Source organism: Artemia franciscana, chromosome 12 (genome assembly GCF_032884065.1).
Source record: "Artemia franciscana chromosome 12, ASM3288406v1, whole genome shotgun sequence".
NCBI classification, from domain to species: Eukaryota; Metazoa; Arthropoda; class Branchiopoda; order Anostraca; family Artemiidae; genus Artemia; species Artemia franciscana.
Genome location: NC_088874.1, coordinates 11,036,016 through 11,056,312, shown reverse-complemented (window position 1 = coordinate 11,056,312; position 20,297 = coordinate 11,036,016). Strand labels below are relative to the sequence as shown.

At 35.6% G+C, this 20,297-nt stretch overlaps 1 protein-coding gene across 4 annotated transcripts in view; it reads right to left on the bottom strand.

Moving 5' to 3' along the window:
• Positions 1–6,930: 6,930 nt before the first annotated feature.
• LOC136033674 (tRNA methyltransferase 10 homolog A-like) overlaps positions 6,931–20,297 on the bottom strand; it is a 47,363-nt gene continuing 33,996 nt past the window's right edge. For all 4 annotated transcript variants that reach the window (XM_065714507.1, XM_065714508.1, XM_065714506.1 and 1 more), the window contains 4 exons: positions 18,478–18,621; positions 13,629–13,775; positions 11,677–11,782; positions 6,931–7,135 (listed from right to left, as the gene is read on the bottom strand). In XM_065714507.1, coding sequence (XP_065570579.1) covers positions 7,029–7,135; positions 11,677–11,782; positions 13,629–13,775; positions 18,478–18,621 — 504 coding nt within the window. In that variant the 3' untranslated portion in view covers positions 6,931–7,028. The remainder of the gene's footprint in view (positions 7,136–11,676; positions 11,783–13,628; positions 13,776–18,477; positions 18,622–20,297) is intronic.

Sequence of the window (20,297 nt, the reverse complement as noted above, 5' to 3'; positions counted from 1 at the left end):
TATATGTGTATTGGATGTCATTACTACTGAGTGACTCGAACATCAATCTTTCATCTCTGGAAGAGGGTCCTATAGCCACTGTACTGTTTGTTTGGTAATAGAGAAGCATTTTTAGGTTTTATGATATTATATACTTTGACATCACCCAAGCAGTCCCAGCAGCAGGTGTCATAAATTAAGGAGATTACTCAGCTACGCTTAATTTTAGAAAGATGTGAAATAATCACTTTTCATGAAACATATACTAGATAAATTTTTATTTGGATGTCTATATTTTTTTAGTCCAATGCACCGACTTGTAAACAGTAAATTAATAAACTTTCATGAACTAATTTTGAGAAAAAATTTCACATAAGGTGTAAACAATATAGCGAACTGAATAAATTTTTATATAAAGTGTGGGCTAGTTTCTTACTTATGCCTTTTGGAGAATGGAACCCAGTGAAAGAGAATTTACTAGTTTTTTTTACAGTAATCTCTTACAATGAAAGAGCTAATGGAATAGTAAGGGTTTTAGAAGACTAGACGACAACCTGACCTTTTCAGATGAGGCAAATAAGACAGGTCCCCCTCAGAACTTGTCACCAGGACTGTTACCGGAAGTGGACACTAGACATCAGACTTCGTGTCAAAATACCTATTTTGGGAGCGGAAGAAGGGGGAAGGGTGTCTGATAGTCATTTTTGCCTCTATGAAGATGGGGTGTTCTCTAAATATTGTCATTTTAACAGTTACTAATGGGTGCTATCAGATCATCGTAAAAAATTGTTGAGGAGTGAGAGGTGGAAAAGTAAAAGACTAAAGATACAAGATATGCCAAAAGTAGTAGTAACCAAAAGGTAATCCATACTGCCCTTTCGTCAGTTTTTTTCGCAAAGAGCGATGTGTCTTCCTTTTTTATAAACTAAAGTGATCGGAGGGCTAACAGGGCACCTCCCTTGTTCTTTTAATTGCCCTACCATAAACGAACGAGACAAAGAATTTGAGATACTCATTTTAATTGATATAGTTTAAAGTTTAAAGAAGTAAGCCTCCAGGGATGAATCAGTCAGATGAATCTAAAATATGGAGTTTTATAGTACACAAGCATCTGATGAAGATATCCAAATATAATGAGTTTCGTTGTTTTTTTTGGCAATATGCTTATTTTTTATGTATTTTCAGCATTTATTTGACATACATGTCAAGGAAAGAAAATCATAAACATAGAAATTCAGTAAAATAATTTTTATGCTTATTTTTTTTTACTTTCAGCATTTGTCACACATTTATGAAAAGAAAATCATAGATAGCGCCACCATGCGTTATTTTTTCACCAAGGCACTTCGTATAGAAGAGGCTCTTGTAGAAACTATGGAAGGAGCTCATTCAAGTGAAAATTGAAAAATATAGTGCCTTGTTTAAAAGTCAAAAGTGATTGGAGGCCAACCACCTCCCCCTCCTACGCCCAAAAATTCACCAAACATGTCCAATCAAAATTTTATGACAGCCATTTTGTTCAACAAACTGGAACGGTTCAGGAAGTATTTCTCTAGGGTTTTCAACCCCCTCCCCCTAGTCCTCTGGGCAAGGGCTATAAATTATGCAATCCGGTCATTGTTTACATATAGTATTTGTTGCTGAAAAGGGTGAGTATATTAGACCTTTAGGGCATAAAGAAACGAACAAAATTCAGGTAAACCTTGATACAGCATTAGATATAGCGATTTCCTTTTACATAAGTCCTTAAACAACTCTCTATTATGCTCCAATGCCATGTCAGCTGAGGAGATAGAACAAACAAAAAAAAAAACATTGATACGTAAGTCCTTAAACAACTCTCTATTATGCTCCAATGCCAAGCTAGCTGCAGAGAAGGAACAAGCAGAAAAGAAATACCGATACATAAGTCCTTAAACAACTCTCTATTATGCTCAAATGCCAAGCTAGCTGTGGAGAAGGACCAAACAGAAAAAAAAATATTGATGGTGGTTCTCATGCAAAAAAAAATCCAGTTACTCAAACCACGGGATTTCCCTTGTTGTTCAAGCCAAAAGAATGCAAGTTTCCTGTATGGGAATCCTGGCTAACACGGTTGCAAGGGTTTACCTTATTAGAAATGTAGTGCTATGTTTTGGTCACTATGGTCCAAGGTTCATCCTGTAGTTTTACATCTAGCGCAGGAAATACGATCATTATATTTGGATATCTTCATCAAACGCTTGTGTACTATAAAACTCTATATTTTAAAATCATCTGATTGATTCATCCCTGGAGGCTTACTTCTTTAAATTTTAAAATATATCAATTAAAATGAATATTTCAGATTCTTTGTCTCACGCCTTACTACCTTTCTAGCTTCGGTAGCACTAGCAGTAGTCATCGTAGTAGTAGTTGCAGCAGTAGCACCCTGCACTCCAAGCGGTAGCAATAGTAATTTTAGCAGAAGTAGTAATGCTAATAGTTGTAGTTGTATGCAAATTTAACATCTTGTTTAGCTCAACATCCTCCTTAACAAGTACTGGAAGTTTCAACTTAGCAACTTTAACCATTCCTAGGACACTGCTGATACATCCGTCTGTAATCTGTTTGAACAGAGAGTGCTTTATTAAGTTCAACATCCCCCTAAGCATTCCCTTAAAGTTTCAACCTACAATCCTTAGCCTCAGTAGTAATGATCGTAGCAAGAATAGTAATAGATGTAGCAACAGTAGTAGCAGTAGCAATATGCACAGAGTGCGTTTGGGTTAGTTTAACGTACCTCTCAACACCAACTAAAAGTTTCAACTGAATACTCTATGCTATTCCTGAGAAATTGCTCATTTCTCAATGTGTGTTTTGATTTTTACCATCACCCTGCTAATGTTCCCTGAAAGTTCCACCAAATATGCTTAAACTCAGTAGACGTAGTGGTCATAGTAGTCGTAATAGTAGCAATAGAGGTAAGACATAGATAGTGCCTTCTGCTTATGTCATACCGTTCAACTTACCCTTGATCAATTCATCATCCCCCTGATCCTTTTGTAGTAATTGTAGCAGTAATATTAGCAGTAGCATGCAAATCATATCGTTTTGGTCAATCGAGCATCCCTCTCATCATTCTCTTTGAACTCTCAAATTAATATACTCAGTTATTCTGCTCTTTTGACCTTGCTCATGGTTCGCACCATGGACGCAGTTATTTTCAGGTTTTATGATACTTCGACATTACCCAAGCAGTCATAGGCAGTCACCAGGTTTTATAAATTAAGGAGATTGCTCATGCTACACTTATTAATTTTAGAAAGATGTGAAATAATCACTTTTCATGAAGCATATCATTGACAAATTTTAACTCAGATATCTATTTTTTTTTTTTTAAACAAATGCACCGATTTGTAATCAGTAAAGTAGTAAACTTCCATAAGCCAATTTCGGAGGCGAATTTCATAAAAGATGTTAATAATGTAGCGAACCGAATTAACCTTTGTAGGAAATTTGGGCTAGTTTCTTAGTTACGTCTTTTGGGGAATAAGACCCAGTGCAAGAAAATTGACAAGTTTTTTTTTTGTAGCAATTTCTTATAATGAAAGAGCTAATGGAATAGTTAGGCTTTTGGAAGACAACTTGTATTTTTTAGGTGAGGCAAATAAGTGAGGCCTCCCCTTAAAAACTTGTCACCAGGACAGTTACCGGAAGTGGTCATTGGATATCAGACATCGTGCCTAATTTCCTCTTCTTTGGGGTGGTGGGGGGCTGATGCTCATTTTGGTCTCTATGACGCTGGGGCGTTCTCTTAATTGGGTGTATTTTAACAGTTACTCAAGGGTACTATCGTATTACAGTGAAATTTGTTGAGGAGTGAAAAGTAGAAAAGTAAAACGGCTAAAGATACAAGATAGGCCACAAGCAGTAAAAAGCACTGGCGTCTGCTTGTTATTGTCTTTATGTTAATTTCTGCTTGTTTTGATTTGACTCGGTTATTAATTGTAATTTTGGTGTGTGTTGGGTTTCATTTATTTGTTCATGGTGATTTGTGACAGTTTTACGCTTGGTAGATTATTTTTATTCCATTTTTGCTCATTTTTGGTTTAATGAAGTTCTTTACTTTTCTTTGAAAAACTTATTTTTGTTGAAAAAGTTTTTTAATTAATTTCTGTTTGTTTTATATTGACATAGTCTTTTCAAGAAAAAAGAAAACTATAGTTTAAACCTTTTGTATTTTTTCTTTAAAAACTTGCAGTCTGGCCTGCTATTTGTATGCTGGGGAAACTATTTCAGCAATTTTTAACAACATACACCCCTCTGAAAGTCATGACACAAATCGTAGTGTTTAATTTAGTTTTACTCTTAAAAAGGGCAATAGAATTTCTGATTACCAGTCCCTCAAGCCCACTTCGAAGGTTACATGGCCACCTTTTCTATAAAAACCTTATTTGCTCCCAGGGCGTAACTTACAACCCTTGCCCTGAAAGCTGTGGGGGGAAGGGGGGTTGTCATACTCAAAGACATAATTTCTGGACCTTCGAACTACGCTGAATAAATGTATGTCTCAAAGTTTTCATTGGGTGTCACAGGGGAATCATGAGCGTGGGGGGCTATTTGTTCAAGGGATCAGGCTTTCAATCAACTTTCAGGGAATGTTAAGGGGAGCGTCGATTTAAATAAAAATATGTCATATGTATATGGGTTGTCAAAAGGGCGTAACTCGGGAATGACAGAGTATATTAATTTTAAACTTTCAGGAAATGATAAGCGCGATAATCAATTGATCAAACAGGCAATATCTGCACGCTACTGCTACTACAACTACCGCTTTTTCTGCTGCTACCACAACTACTACTGCAATTGCAATCACTAAAACTGCTACTTCTGTAGGGAGCAATACCTGGGCTGAGGATATTGAAATAAACGTCTGAGGAAACGTTGAGAGGAAAGTTCAACTAAATCAAAACGTATTATGAATATATAGATTGTTGATGCAGGCATACCATCAATATTTTTTGAACAGTATCTTTTATCAAGTGAAAACTTCAGGGGTACCATGAGTGGGATGTTCAGTTAGCCAAAAGCCAAAATGTACCTGCTATTATTGCTATTAATACTTATGCTAGCACTGTAACTACTACTACTAATAATACACTACTACCACCAATACTATGATACTAGTACAATTAAGACTACACGCGTGAAGGTGAAAATTTATCAAAGAATTTAGGGGGAATTTGAACTAAATCAAAACACACTTTGAGCGTGCAAATTGTCAAAAGGGCGTATCTTAAGAATGGATTTGGGTATTAAGTCGGAACTTTAAGAGAATACTTAAAGGGGAAGATAATATATTTGTGTCATTACTAACACTACTACCACTGCTACTTTTACTAATATTACTACTGCCACTAAAGTATTCCGACAACTACTTCAATTACAACAACTTGTAAGCCTTAGGGTATTAAGATGAAAAGGGCGTCAAAAGCGCACATCAGCAATGTTTTTGGAACGGCTTACCGTGTCAAGGTGAAATTTCCGAGGCATCATGAAAGGGAGGTTCAACTAATTAAAAGCCAAGATGTACATGCTACTATCGCTATTAATACTGCTGGTACTACTGTTGTTACTACTACTAATACAATACTAACACAGCAACTACTTCTCCTACTACCACCGCAACTATTATGATACTAGTACTACTGAGGCTCTGTCTATAAAGGTAAAATTTGAGAGAGTATTGATGGCAAACTCAAACTAACAGAAGACAATATGTGCATTTAGATTGTCAAAAGAGCGCATTTTAAGAATAGATTTGTGTATTAAGTTGGAACTCTCAGAGAAAGTTTAAGTGGGAGGATCAATTGACGAAGAGGTAATATGTCTACACTGCGACTAATACTACTACCACTGCTACATTTACTAGTTTTACTACTACTATTAATATTGCTCCAACAACTATTTCTATTGCAAATTCTTGAAAGGCTAAGAGCATTAAGAGTAAAATCTCAAGCAGTATATGAAAATACAGGTTATCAAAAGGACATAATAACAATGTCATAGTAATGGCTAATTGCATTAAGTTGAGCACTAAAACTACTGTGGCTACTATTGCAACTAAGGATGTGAAGGTGAAATTTTCAGGAAATTTTAAGGGGGGAAGGTGAACCGAATCAAAACACAAAGTCTTTATGCAGGTTGTCAAAAGGGTGTGTCGGCAATTTCTTAGGAACAGTTTTTTTTTGTGAAATTAAAACTTACAAGGCTTGTTGTGGGGGATGTTGAATCAACCAGAAGATAAGATTTGCGTGATGGTATTAAGTTGAAACTATCATCGTGTGTTGAAGGAGATGTTGAAAACAAAAACAAAGGTGCCATTTGCATACTGCTACTAACGCTACTACTGCTACTACAACTATTGCTACTACGCAAGCTAAGGGTATTAAGGTGATGCTTTCAAGGAATATTTAGGCAGATGTTGAACTAAATCAAATCTTATAGATTGTCAAAAGGGTGACAAAGCCATATCACAATAACAGCTTCAATAACGGATTTTGTAGTGGAAAAAGGGAGGGGGCGCATTTGATCTTGGGAGTCCAGTGGGATGGTACTTCCAAAGATTATTTTTTTTGGTCAAAAATCATCAACATTTTGCTGTGGGAAAGTAGAGGTGTTAAAAGGCTGGGTATAAGCCACAAAGACTTTTTCCTGATCAATTTGAAACTCTCAGCCGCAAGTCCTAGGGCCATTGTGCAGGTGCCCTTACCCCTGCCTACCTACACAATGATCCATCGCCCTGTTTTCATAATAGCAAATGTATAATCATACACTTTTCTGCTTTATTTTAATTTGTGTTAATTTCTCTTTGGCTGCTCAATTTTACATTTGGAGAGAATTTTCCAGGAAGTAATAAGCCGGGATGGAGGGAGTAAGTCGAAACTCCCTTTTTCTATCTTTCACTAAAGTTAGAATAAAGCAGATTAACACCCAATTGACATTCTTTTATTTTTGTTGAACCTAAAACACAAATACTGACTAAAGCTCGACATAGTTTAGCACAAATTAAATATGAATAATGAATCTCAGCTTTCTTCATCTTTCACAAATGCTCCTTTTCTTGAAGGCAAAGCTGCCACTATTGCTTCTCCCCAATGTTCACCATTTGCCATCCGTCTCAGAATGTCATAAACTAAAATATTTCCAAAATTGAAACATCTAGTCTGAGAAAAACAGCTGTTCAAGGGTAGAAAGAGGTGTATATTTTCGTAATTAGACGAAAATATATATCACTTTTATCTCCAAATGCCACAAAAAGTGAAAATACAGTTTTTTCTCCTGCTATTCGGAAAAATTGAAAATTGAAAACCCCAATTGAAGCACAGAAGTTCCCGATCTTATTTACTTTGAATTTGACGTATAAAAACTAGCTGCTTTACCAATGCTAACAACTTTGTGCCTGATTGAAGTACCAGGGGACCAAGCTTCGTTCGGTGAGGAATTTTAGACATAAATACGTTGTCCGGCATATCCTCCCTCCCCTGAAAATTCCCCCTGTAGAAATGCGTCCCCATACTCTGATTCACACACGAAACAACTTTAGTGCAATTTTTTTATTTAGTCTTTTTAAGTGATTTTGTTTAAAAGAATTTAAATTCAGAGTATACTTGACCTTTTTCTCACTTTCTGTAAGCGAAATCCTAACCTCTTAGAGGTTGTTTGGTAAAAGCATTTCAGAATAATACTGAGGGAAGGAAGCAAAATCTCTCTTTTTTCGACAACATCGTCGTCATTTTTGAACAATTTATAATTAATTTACGTGACAAAGAATGAATTTGAGATGCTAGACTTTACAACTGACGACTCAGACCTTACATAGATTTATTTTGCTCTGTTTGATAGCCATAGAGTAGAGAATTTCTTTGTGAAATTATATAATCGCTGACGATTACAATAGAATTGAAGGATAAATGTATATTATTAGGTAGAGATCGCTTATCTCGTTTATGGCCAGCATCTTCTAATGTAAACAATCCATCTAAGAAAAATGCCGACAAATAAATTCATGCCATGTACTTTTATTGGATAGGGGAATTTCATAAGGCCGATATAAAATGGAACTACCTTTTAATAAAGTCAAAAATGGAACAAAAGCACCTGTTTATTATTTCAAAAGTTCACAACATATTTTACTTGTTTTCAGGGGGTAGCTAAAGTATTTTTTATTGGGGGGGGGGGTCGTAAGAGGGGATACTATTGAAGTAGGTGCTATTCAAGTGGTAGTGAAAAAGTAACTATTTAACAAACACGCTACTTGGTGAATCTAAAACATGACAATACATTACAAAAAAAACACACATTAAACAATCATAAATACAAGTGCTAGTCCTTGGCTAGAGGGGTTACACTGAATATCGTTCTTATGTATATAACTCCATTCAAAAGCAAAGCTTGGTCTCCTAGTGCCACATCTTAAAACTGATAAAAATTGAAAAAGAGAATGGGTTGGTACTGCCTATACGTCCCACAAATTTCTAAATTATGAGAAAATATACAGGTTTTGTTTAAATTCACTTTATTCTATTCTCAGCAGACATTTCGTACAGCATCCGTTTTTTAGAGTTTCGTTTACTATTGAGCCGGGTCGGTCCTTACTACAGTTAGCACGAATTGTTTGATTCCCTTAGACTTTAACGAAACGATATCCCAAAGAACTGCATGAAAAATTGTCATTTTACTGAAAGGTTCATCGATAAAGTATGAACTATGAGAATGGTGAAACTAACTTTTTGGTATTTAAATTTCCGGGGTAATACTTTGAGTAACTTTGGAGTAAGAAATAATTTTTAAGGTCAGATTTGCATGACATTTTTTGGAATTGTAGCATAGATGATTAGGCAGGATCTACAGGAAGGGAAGACCTAGTGAGAGCTTCTGGAAAATGTGGAATATTTGTTAGAATTTAAATAGAAAACATCATGCACCATAGACCATGCACCTTAGAACAAACAAAAATGTCAGCTGCATACTGATTATTCCGGGATGGGAATGTCCATGTCCCTCAGATATAAGAAAATAAGACTTAACTATGGGCAGTTTCCTGTGCCACTCTCTTAGAGGCTTTGGTTTCTGAAGAAGTTCCAGAACCAACCCGAACAACCAAAAACCGATTGTGAGCTTATTATGAAATTTACCAGAGCTGAGAAGAAACTTTTTTTTGGCTGGTCTCATAAGAAGGAAGAGATAGAACACATTGCCAAAAACCTCCTCGAAAGCTGCAAAGACATCAATAAGAGCCATCATTACAAAATTTGCCTTAATGGTATCAGTGAGACACATGAATGGATCTGTAGATGAACGTTGCTTCCTTATTCCAATTTTCCAACGTGAATCCGAAAAATTAATTTCAACGAACTAAAGAAAACAGAGGTCTTTTTGCCTAGGACACGAGGTATCATAGTGATATTGGCTCGTCTTTGGGCTTTCCTTTTCTGAGGAGAGAGAATAATAAAGAAGTCTCAGAGAAAACTGACTTCTTCACGGCAGAACTAGGGAACCCTCTATCTGCATAGGAGAATTTTACCCAGGAAGGACGCTTCTTATCGTGACTACTTGATAGGAACCAGGTCAGTGGATTTAAAAATCTCTTTAAGCTGTATGTTTTAAATGACAAGAAAAAAGAGAGATTTGACCAAATCGATGTTGCTGAATAGTGAACAAATCTGTTGCTGGACCGAAGGTTAGCTTTTAAAAATACAACACGGCAAAATTATTAGGACTGATGATATAGTATAACATGATTAACCAATAAATTTAATTTCGTGACGTACTGGGCTATCAGTTGGTTTTTGCAACATATGTTGCTAATAAGCCGATGAAAGTTTTACAGCATACCCTATAGTTTCAACAAAATTATTCTTGCAATTGTTTTTTGGCATAATTGATGATAATTTTGGATGTGTCTTCTTTTTTTTTTTTTTTTTTTTTTTTTTTACACCAGCACCTTTTCCTTTCGTAGACTATCCTTTCTGGACATAATGCAAACAAGAAAATTAAAGTTATTCTGTAAGGTATGACAAGTTTCTTGAAAATAAACAATGCACCGAAGTTATCAATATTAGTTTCTAGCCATTTAATTGGTTGGTGACGTTTTGGGTTGACAAGGAACAATGAGAAATCAGTTTTTGTTTGGGTTAAAAGGTTTTTTTTTTGTAGTTTATTTCATCACAATGTCGTCAATGATTTAGTTTCTTCAGCCTCGAGGGGAAAGGGTAAACTTCTACAGGGCCTTTTTGTTTGGAAACAACAAGCACATGTTGGTTAGGAGATTTTTTTTTTTAAAGCGAAGCGGTAAAGTATGTTCTAGTTGCTGGGTCTTTTTTTTACAGGGACAAGTAGCAAGCCTGGCACCCAACTTTGCGGTAACGGGAACAGATCCTTGGGTCCTGTGTTGCAAATCAGAGGAATGATCCACTGTGCTACTACAGGGTAAAAGGGGTGGGATGAAAAGCACAATAGTCTTTTCTATCTGGACTATGTTTTTCAGGTATTGCATTGCGTGAGTTAGTATATTTAATGCTTACGTAGTTTAGTTTGTATATTAACAATTTTCGCCAGACTATAAAAGTCTATACGCACGTTATATATAAAATTCCGTAGATTATCTCTGTGGGGACCAGTGAGTGCATTTGATGAGAGCATCCCAAAGCCCTCTTGTATTTAGAAATTGTCACGTGACCAAACATTGTAGACAGTTTGTAGAATTGCCCAATCTCTATGATGCGCAGGAAAAGACTGATTTTACAATTTTGTAGGTTAAAACGGTCAAAATTGATTTCTCGGTAAATATTAGTGTCTTTGCTGAGAAATGGGAGTTAGTTCATCAATTTTTGTTGGTGGGACATTTTTCCCTTTATGAGTATTTCTAAGTAAAGCTTGAAAATTTCCGGATAAAACAGTTTGACTAGTAATTACTTAATTTCTTCCTTACAAGTTTCTGGATGATTTGAAAAAATTAACTTACTATTGCAGAGGTATATTAGAGGTTCAGAGAATCTAGGTTCATTTTATGGGTTAATAGGGTATATTTACAACATCTGAATTTTAATAATGATCGACTCAAGGAAGCCATCAACCAGTGCACCGTAAGATATATCTAACTTTATTAGCACGTAAGGTAATTACTAAACCTGGTATTTGTTTCTAAAACAAAGAAAAATAAGATGGATTGTCGCTTGAGCTAATGATGATTTTATGGAATCCTAAATTTTGGCAGAAAGCCTTTTAAATTTACCAACCGCCATGTATCGTTAAGATAAACTTTATTTTGATAGAATCTTTACATCACTTTTGGGAGAGGTGTTACTTCCCTGTAAATGAACGAGCCTATTTGACTCCAGAAAGTTTCTACGGAACAAAACCAAAAAAAGAGCGTTGTCAAAGACTTGGGAGATTATAAATACAAATTAACTGAAATGACAGGAAAATTAGACAAGTTTTTTCAACCCAGTAGGCTTGTCTTCTTTTTCTCTTAGAATGTCCCAAAGCCGACTAAATATGTATCCATCCATTTTTACTGCTAATTTTCAATGCTTAGATTCCTGTTAAAAGCCTGAACTGAAAAAGGTTTCTTAATTTTAAATTTATGAGCGCAAAGTTAAAAATTAGAAGTACCTAAAAACGTCAGTTTGATAGGAAAATATTAGAATAGCAATTCTACTTCTAAACACATACCTTGATCAATCGTGAGGACTTTACGTGTCTTCATATCAATGAACTCATCTAAAGGTAATTTTGCATGGGCTATTCCAGCTTCGATGGCAAGTCGGTGAGTTAAACCCTGAGTGGAAAAAGCCTTTTCAAAACAGATTATTATACAACACTCCATGGATTATTGTACTTGAAGAAAATCAGGTTCTTGGCCCCAAAAAAGGTAACAAGAAACTAAAACTCTCTCTTCATAGTTAATTGATTCTAGCTAACATGAAACTCGGGCATCAGTAACCTATGTCATGGCAACTATGTAATTCTGTTGCTACGAACTTGTCACATCACTAGTCCAACCCAGGGGTGAGCACACATCCATCTAAGCCTCTGTGAAGCTTCTACGTTTTTTGGTCGATTCCCAAAAAATCCCCAATTGCACGCCCAATTTTTTGGGCATGCAATTGGGTGCCCATCCCAAGATTTTACGCCCAATTGCAGATATTTCATTTTGAAGATGGGATAACCATGTTCTACGCTGACGAAAGAAGTCCAGACCTTTATTTTTTTTACCCCTTTATGAAGAATACATGAGAGATGTTCCAGGTATTCAGTCATTATCATTTCGAGAAATGCGTCCAAGCTATGTAAGCTATTCTTTAGACCTGACAGAGGTTGTTCCACCATGTTGATAAAAAGTCACATCTGACAAATCATCGCCAAGTTTTGTTCCCATGATTATTCTAAAGCAATGTATTTGAAAAACAAGATCAATCGTACTATCACTCTGGATAAGATCGAACCGTATCCAGTCACACTTCCAAACCTTCAATAGTTTGTGATCAACCTTCAGTCTTAACTACCCAATTCAACAAAGTATAGCATAAAATAACAGAAAATGTTTATTTATTTTGCTGGAGTTCAAATCATTTTATTTAAATTTTATCTTACGATATTTTTTTACATAAACAATTTTATCTACTAAAGAGATCAAGTGCATAGCGATGCTTCACTTGCAATACAATTTTAGCATTGTCAAACTTAAAAAAAAATTCACATAATGTCACTTGATTTTGGACAGACGAGCGAGGCAGACCCCAATTGATAAATTTTTTATCCCAATAGTTTAAATAAGTTGTTTAGCAATATCTTCAACCAAATTCATTGACTTTTTGCCCATCTGCTATTGCTAAATACCAAACAGACACATATATTTTGAGAGAGGAGGAGGACGAGCAACTCCCTTTTGACTCCTTATCAGGATTTGTTTCCTTCAAAGGATGTTTATCTTTTAAGAATCATTACCCCCAGTGCCACTTATCAAGTTGGACTATGAATGTTAGAATGTACAGAAAAAATTTGAATCATGCCAGAACAGTGACAAAATTTCGTTTAACATTGAAAGTAGTTTAAATGATGCAGTTTAATCACTGCGATGCAAACTGGATGACGATTTAAACTTCTTGTTGTAAATGAAACTGAACTCGGTCGAAGAGTGTAGATCTCATTTCTAAAATAAGGTTTTAGTTAATTTCTCTTATATTATAGTTTTAGGGAAACTTCCGTTTGGGCTCTGAGGTTTTAAGTTCACTTTTCCTACAACTATTAATGTATTCAGGCCACATTCTATTTTTGAACCGGCAATTTATGTGGTCTCAGCTTTAAGAATAGAAAGAACACATTTTTAAAGAATCCTTTCTAATGACAAAAAATCAAAATGCTATTAATAGGTGACTAAAGTCACAGTCAATATTTTTTTTTAGGACAGTTTAAAGATAAAACTTATGATAAGCCAGGAGGAAATTCAAAGGGTGGGGTATTTGCCCGGCCTTCTTCAATGGTTTCGATATTTTTATGATCTTCAATAGCATTTTTATATTTGCATCACATTGGTCTATTTTTCTCGAATTTCAAATATCTTGTGCATTCTGCAATGAATATTAGAAAAAAGCTTTAACTTTGTAAGAAATAGGAAACAATACCTTATGAAGATTATGATCAACTAATCCACCAATAACGTAGACTTTGGTATCATCAAGATCTTTAATGATATTTTCAGATTCACTACTTAAGTAGACAATGTCACTTTTATTGAAAGTGGAAAGGTAATTTTCTTCTCTGTAATTTACCTGAAATGACAATGATTGTGAAAAATGTGCTAGATAACCCCAGAAACCTCCTTAAATATATCAAAATATTGCGAATAAAAATTATTCTTAATCGAACTTTATGTAGAAACGACTCTTAGTTGGTTTTTTGACCAAAATAGTTGTTTTGTTTTGGCATTATAAAAACAAAAAATTAAGGCAAGAAATATCCACTATAAATAAAATCAAATATGTCGCGTAATTTTCAAAATGAGGACTACTGATTCTAAGGCTTTTCTAGTGGCTTTTCTATCCCCATTCTAGGGGCTGTATTCAAGCTGTATTCAATTCAATGGTTAATGTACCAGGTATCCCCATTCTAGTAGCTTTTTCCATAGCAATACATCACAAGTTTATTACCAAATCGTAGCTTGTGAGCAAAATTTTAAATAAATCAGAAATTGAAAAAATTACTATTTTTTAAAAGTACCCCCCCCCCATTCTCAAATCAAAGAACAACGTCAAGTAAAGCACGAAGAAATCTCATACAATGTTCTGCTCATTATCCTTATCATTATTACTATTTATTTTTTAAATACACTATTCATTAGTATAATGCGTGAAGTAACACATAGAAAAAACACATAAAAATACAGACGCAGATAGAAAAAGCAGGTAAGAAACACGTACCAAATACTTGTAGTGTAACTCAGAAAGACAATATAAAAACGGAGAAAATGGTGAAAAACTCACAAAAGGAGGAAGATAAAGAAATGAGAAAAAAGAACTCACAACTGAAAGAACCTAATTAGGCAGTTAGGATTAACTGGATAAATAAAACCATTGTACAGAAGTGAAGAACTATATACTTGGTTATAAGAAAGAAGTTCCCATTTTTATACGGTAAGAGAAAAGCTAACATCCGAGAAAGAAGTAGTACCGAGGGAAACTGTACCAGTACTAGTACGGCTTATAAGAAGCAACTCATCAGCAGAGGCAAGAACTGATACATCAGAAAAATACGATAGATAAATAGCTGAAATCTTAGTTAGAACCCCGAAATACATATTTTAACTAAGGCAAGAGATAAAACTCCACCTCTTTTCTCTTAAACCTCTTTCCATTTGAATAATATTTATTGGCACCGATTTCTGTTGAAGAAAAGAATTAGAATACCAATAATGAAGAAGTATCATAACCAAAAGGCCAACACCGTTAACATAAAGAACAGGGAAAAGCTGACTATGACATATGCTATCAAATGCTTTTGATAGATTTGAAGCACATACTTAAACACCCTTTCCCTTAGAAAAATTTTCAAGAAGCAAAGAAGATAATACACGATTCGAATGATTTCTAACTACTCCAGGCCGGTCTGTCTCATATGCGATATTAGTCACAGAGTGCTAAAGTACATGTTCAAAAACTTCACTTAAAGTGAAGGAGACCGTAAATGGTCGGTAAGAGGGGAAATCTAAAGATGATCTTCTCTTCTTTAAAATTGAAAATACGGTACCACAAAGAAAAGTTTCAGGTACGCAACATGTACAAACATCCAGAAAAATATATGTAAATTAAGTTTCTTAGTGTTTCAACTACAGAAGAAAGATATGCAGGAATACAGAGACTTTGAAATAGGATACGAGGGTACAAAATTTAACATAAAGGGCAAAACTATACAAAGAATACAGATGGTAATTGATCAGAGCCAATGCTCTGGACTTGCCTATAGCAAAGAGCCATAAGTTACACTCTACTATTAATTTTTTTTCAGAGCCACTTCATGCGGAAAGGGTAGTCGTAAAAACTTTAGAGGGGACTCATTACATTGAAAATTAAAGGTTCTAGTGCCCTTTTTCAAAAGTAACTGAAGGGAAAACATTCCCGCTTGTGCTCTTTTTAGCTTTCCTCCCCCAAAAGACATCAGATTAAAAGTTTGGAAATAGTTATTTTGTTCAAAAAACTATGTCTCAGGGAATAATATTACATCCCGAACCCCCTGGCGCAAGGGTTGTAACTTATGCAAACTGCCCATTGTTTACATATAAAGTTCAATAGAGGAAAATAGGGGCACATTTCATCCTGGATCTCCGAAAAACCATGTGGTGTTCAAGTAAAACTTCCGAGAAATGTCTAGGAGTATGTCGAACAAAATCAAAACACACTATATGCAAAATGATTGTTAAAAGGGCATATTAGCAATATCTAGGAAACGAATGAGGGTATTAGGTTGAAACTTTCAAGGCATGTTTGGGGTATATTGGAGAGTGATCGGAAGGCAACCAGCCCCTTTGACCTTTTCAAATACCTCCCCCCACGCCCTCGACACTGATAGAAATTTTGAAAAGCCACATTGCTCAAAATATTAAAAAGGTTTAATAACCATACCCAAGAGGATGTCTGCCACAAACAATCCCGGGCAAAGATCACAAACTATGAAATGTTTGATCCTGGTTGCGTGTGAAAATCTAAGGATATTAAGGTAAAATTTTGGATAATGTTAAGAAGTATGTTGAATCAAAAGACACTGTGTGCATCCAGGTTATTAAAAAAGGTTTACCTTAATAATAATAATTTTAAATTTATTTTAAATTTAATAAGAATATTAACTTGAGACTTTCAGGACCTCACCTATTGCTACTGCCACTGTGACTTCAACTACATCTATCTGCGGGTGTGACTATTGCTCAAAATATTAAAAAGGTTTAATAATCATACCCAAGAGGATGTCTGCCACAAACAATCCCGGGCAAAGATCACAAACTATGAAATGTTTGATCCTGGTTGCGTGCGAAAATCTAAGGATATTAAGGTAAAATTTTGGATAATGTTAAGAAGTATGTTGAATCAAAAGACACTGTGTGCATCCAGGTTATTAAAAAGGTTTACCTTAATAATAATAATTTTAAATTTATTTTAAATTTAATAAGAATATTAACTTGAGACTTTCAGGACCTCACCTATTGCTACTGCCACGGTGACTTCAACTACATCTATCTGCGGGTGTGACTACTTCTGACTTCCACTAAGACTACTTACTATTGGCACTGCGACTGTAATTGCAACTACTAGCGAGTGCAACTACTCGTAACTGCGACTGTGACTGCTTGCTTCTGCAACTGCGACTACTTGTGACTGCGGCTACGACTAATGCCACTTACAATAGCGACTGCTACTACTTTTGACTGCGACTAGTTGCAATTGCAACTACTTGTGACTGCAACATGTTGTGACCACAACTACTTGCGACTATGACTGCTTGCCCCTGTGACTACTTAAGACTGCAAATACTAGCAACTGTTACTATAAAAAACTGCGACTTTGAATGTAATTACCGACTGCTAATACGGCAACTTCCAACTCCTTGCAACAACGATTGCAACTGCTTGCGACTGTGATTACTTGCACATAAGAATACAACAACTAGTAACTGTGACTGTTTCTGCTAGAATTACTATTAGTACTGCGATTGCGATGTGACTGCAAATATTGAGACTTCTCAATATTAGCCCTTCTTTCCCCTCCCGAAACAAGTTAGCCTGTACGAGCATTATTTTTAAGGGGTAAATCAAAGAGGCTGTAAATTAAGCTATTGAATATTTTAACCAAGTAAAATCAGAAACTTTGACAAGTCCGGATTTTTTTTTATAGACATTCGAATGCTTAACACCACTTTTTTTATTATTCAGCATAAACGGATTTAGCGCTATCAGCTTCTGACTCTGCTTAACAAAAGTGAACTTTCGTACTTAAAAACAAGAATAACATGTCTCGAACCTCCTAGTTCCAGCCAAAGGGGGTCTCCAACCTCCTTCCAAAAACACAACAAACGCTCTGTCTCAAGTTCCCTTTGGTGAACCGCGTGTCCGATCTGTCTCCAGCCCTATTTGATCAGTGGTATAATCACTCCATCTCCGATTCCGCTTCGATCGGACCCGCAGCATTGCTATTCTACATCAGAAGGAACTAAGAACATATTTCAGAACAAGTGCATTAGTTTATCAGGGTGAATGCACGAACACATAACAGCATCTCGGGATTCCACACAGTCAAGAGAAATAAGAACAAAAAAAAGGTCAAGTCAAAAAAGTCACTGTGGGGCTTCTTAAAGCATATTATGGCGCTACTTCACCTTTGCACTAGAAAAGAAGAATTACAAAATCGAAAAATCTTTGTTTACCAATTTAATACACATTTTCATGAATTACAAATCGTAAATCGTAAAGAGTTGGTAAAACTGTAATCGACCAACTGTGACGAATCCGCCTTACTTTATGTGGTTGGTTCCAAGTTCTGCCAAAAATTCATCTGTGCGGTCAGTACAGCATCTTGTAGACACCTGAAATTTTTACTGAATCTGTCATCGAGGCATGAGAATAGAGATATTGTGCAGAACTTCAACGCTTCAGACATAACGGCAAAGTTGGGTTTACTACACGAGGGGCTGCTATCAGAGACTGCAATTTTAAAGTTTGAGTATTTTCTTGGTCTTGTGCCATGTTTTTGAGCTAGTTGAATGCATTCTTTTTCGTCCGATTGTTTCTTTTTTTTAACCTTTCTTCAATCTACTTCCAGTTGTATTTTAGAGTGAGGATAAATTAATATATGCCGCTAGAAAGCTCTAGTAATTGTTTACACAAGTAAAAGCTTTATTCGAAACTTCATTGGGCCTGCTTTTTTAAGTTTCATAAGATTGGTTTGTGAACAGAATAAAAAATAGAAAATAATTATAAGAAATACTCACATCCCAAAATTCGCAACCTTTGTTTTTATCAAGAACTTCTTTTGGTCGTCCAATTAAAGAAGTAACATAAAATTGCAAGGGGTTTGCAGCTCTTCGGTTTAAACTGTAGCATCTCATTACTTGCTTCATACATTTGTTACAATCCTGGAAAAAGTCATTTAAAGAATTCCCACATAGTAAATTCCATTTAAAAAGAATAAGATTTTGACAGAACTTCAAACTAAATGTAGACTTTTTTTTTCATAGAGTAGTCCCAAAATTTATAACATCTCCAAATTTATTTTCTTACTAGCCAAACAGTCTATCAGCCGAGTAAGTCTTCTTACCCCTTAAAAAAAAAAAAAAATATGGCAGTTTCAACTCGATCCCCAAGCGGTTAAACAAAACAGAGTATACTTGTAAAAGTAAGAAAACAAATTCGTCAGTTTTTATTGAAGCATACTAAGTACATCTATATTATAAGAAATATTTGATTATCTCTAGTCATAAAACAAAAACATAAATGTTCAGTCCCCAGTCGCAGCATAAATATTATACAGTATGAAAAATTCCAATCTTCTCCGTTAAAGATTTTTGGGACACATCAGTCCCATATATTTCTCATGACTCCGCCTTCTCCTTAGCATACTTATTAAATTAATAAAATTAATTTTACGAATAAAAATTCTCCTTAGCATAATTATATTTAAAAACAATTTTATTTCTGATCATTTTTTACATCATACCAGAAATCCCCCTTCGTAGAAATTTTTTTCCCGGAAATACCCCCCCCCCCTCCTTGAAAGTTAATCTGACAGACAATTCGCCCATGGAGAATATCTCCCACGGAAAATTACCCCATGGAGAGCTTTTCCAGCTGAAATCCCCCCCCCCCAACAGAAAAATGGCAACTCTGCTGACTATTTCCCCGGGAACATCTCCACCTATAAAACTGAGTAGGTTAAGAGAAAGCCCCCCTCTCCTGGAAATATTCCTCCCCACGAAACTTTCCCCGTGGAAGATCCCCCCAGCAGACCCCCCTCCCCCAGAAAATTGTTTGCATACTTATGTAAGTACTCTGAAACAAGTTTAAGTATCTAGCACCACCAGTGTATGTGGCAGAGCACCACCAGAGCCACTACTGATGGCACTAGTGAATGGTAACGCAGCTGTGACGGGACCACAGGTTCTATGAGTTCTTCCCGCACTCATATTCGTGCTGTAGGCTTGCCACAGCTATAGTCAAGGATAGGTAAAACAGGTGTAATCTCCGTCGGGCGTATGTACCACGGTCTCAAAACCTTACTTTCCTTCAGGAAATATCTTGCATAATATAAGACCTTCTCTCCAATACCAGAAACTCTACCATCTTGCTCTCTCTAGACTTTATCTAGAGAAGTCAAAAATAAAAGTAGAAAAAACCTTACTATTTACAGATCAAATTCACAATAAAAACTAAACTTAATCTAAACAAGAGCTAAGAGCTCATATGGCACTTGTGACAAGGTCGGAAGAGCCAAGAGCTCATATGGCATGAGCTCTAGCAAAATTCAAAGAATCAATAGATTAATTTAAAAGGAAAATCAGAGGCTTAATGCCGGCCAGGATTTAAAATAAGAGCTTTGAGACACGAAGTCCTTCTAAATATCAAAATTCATTAAGATTCGATCATCCACTCGTAAGTTAAAAATACCTAATTTTTTCTAATTTTTCCTCTCCCTTCAGCCACTCCAACAGGTCGAATCGGAGAAAACGACTTTATCAAGTCAATTTGTGCAAGTCCCTGACACGCCTACCAATTTTCATCGTCCTAGCACGCCCAGAAGCACCGAACTCGCCAA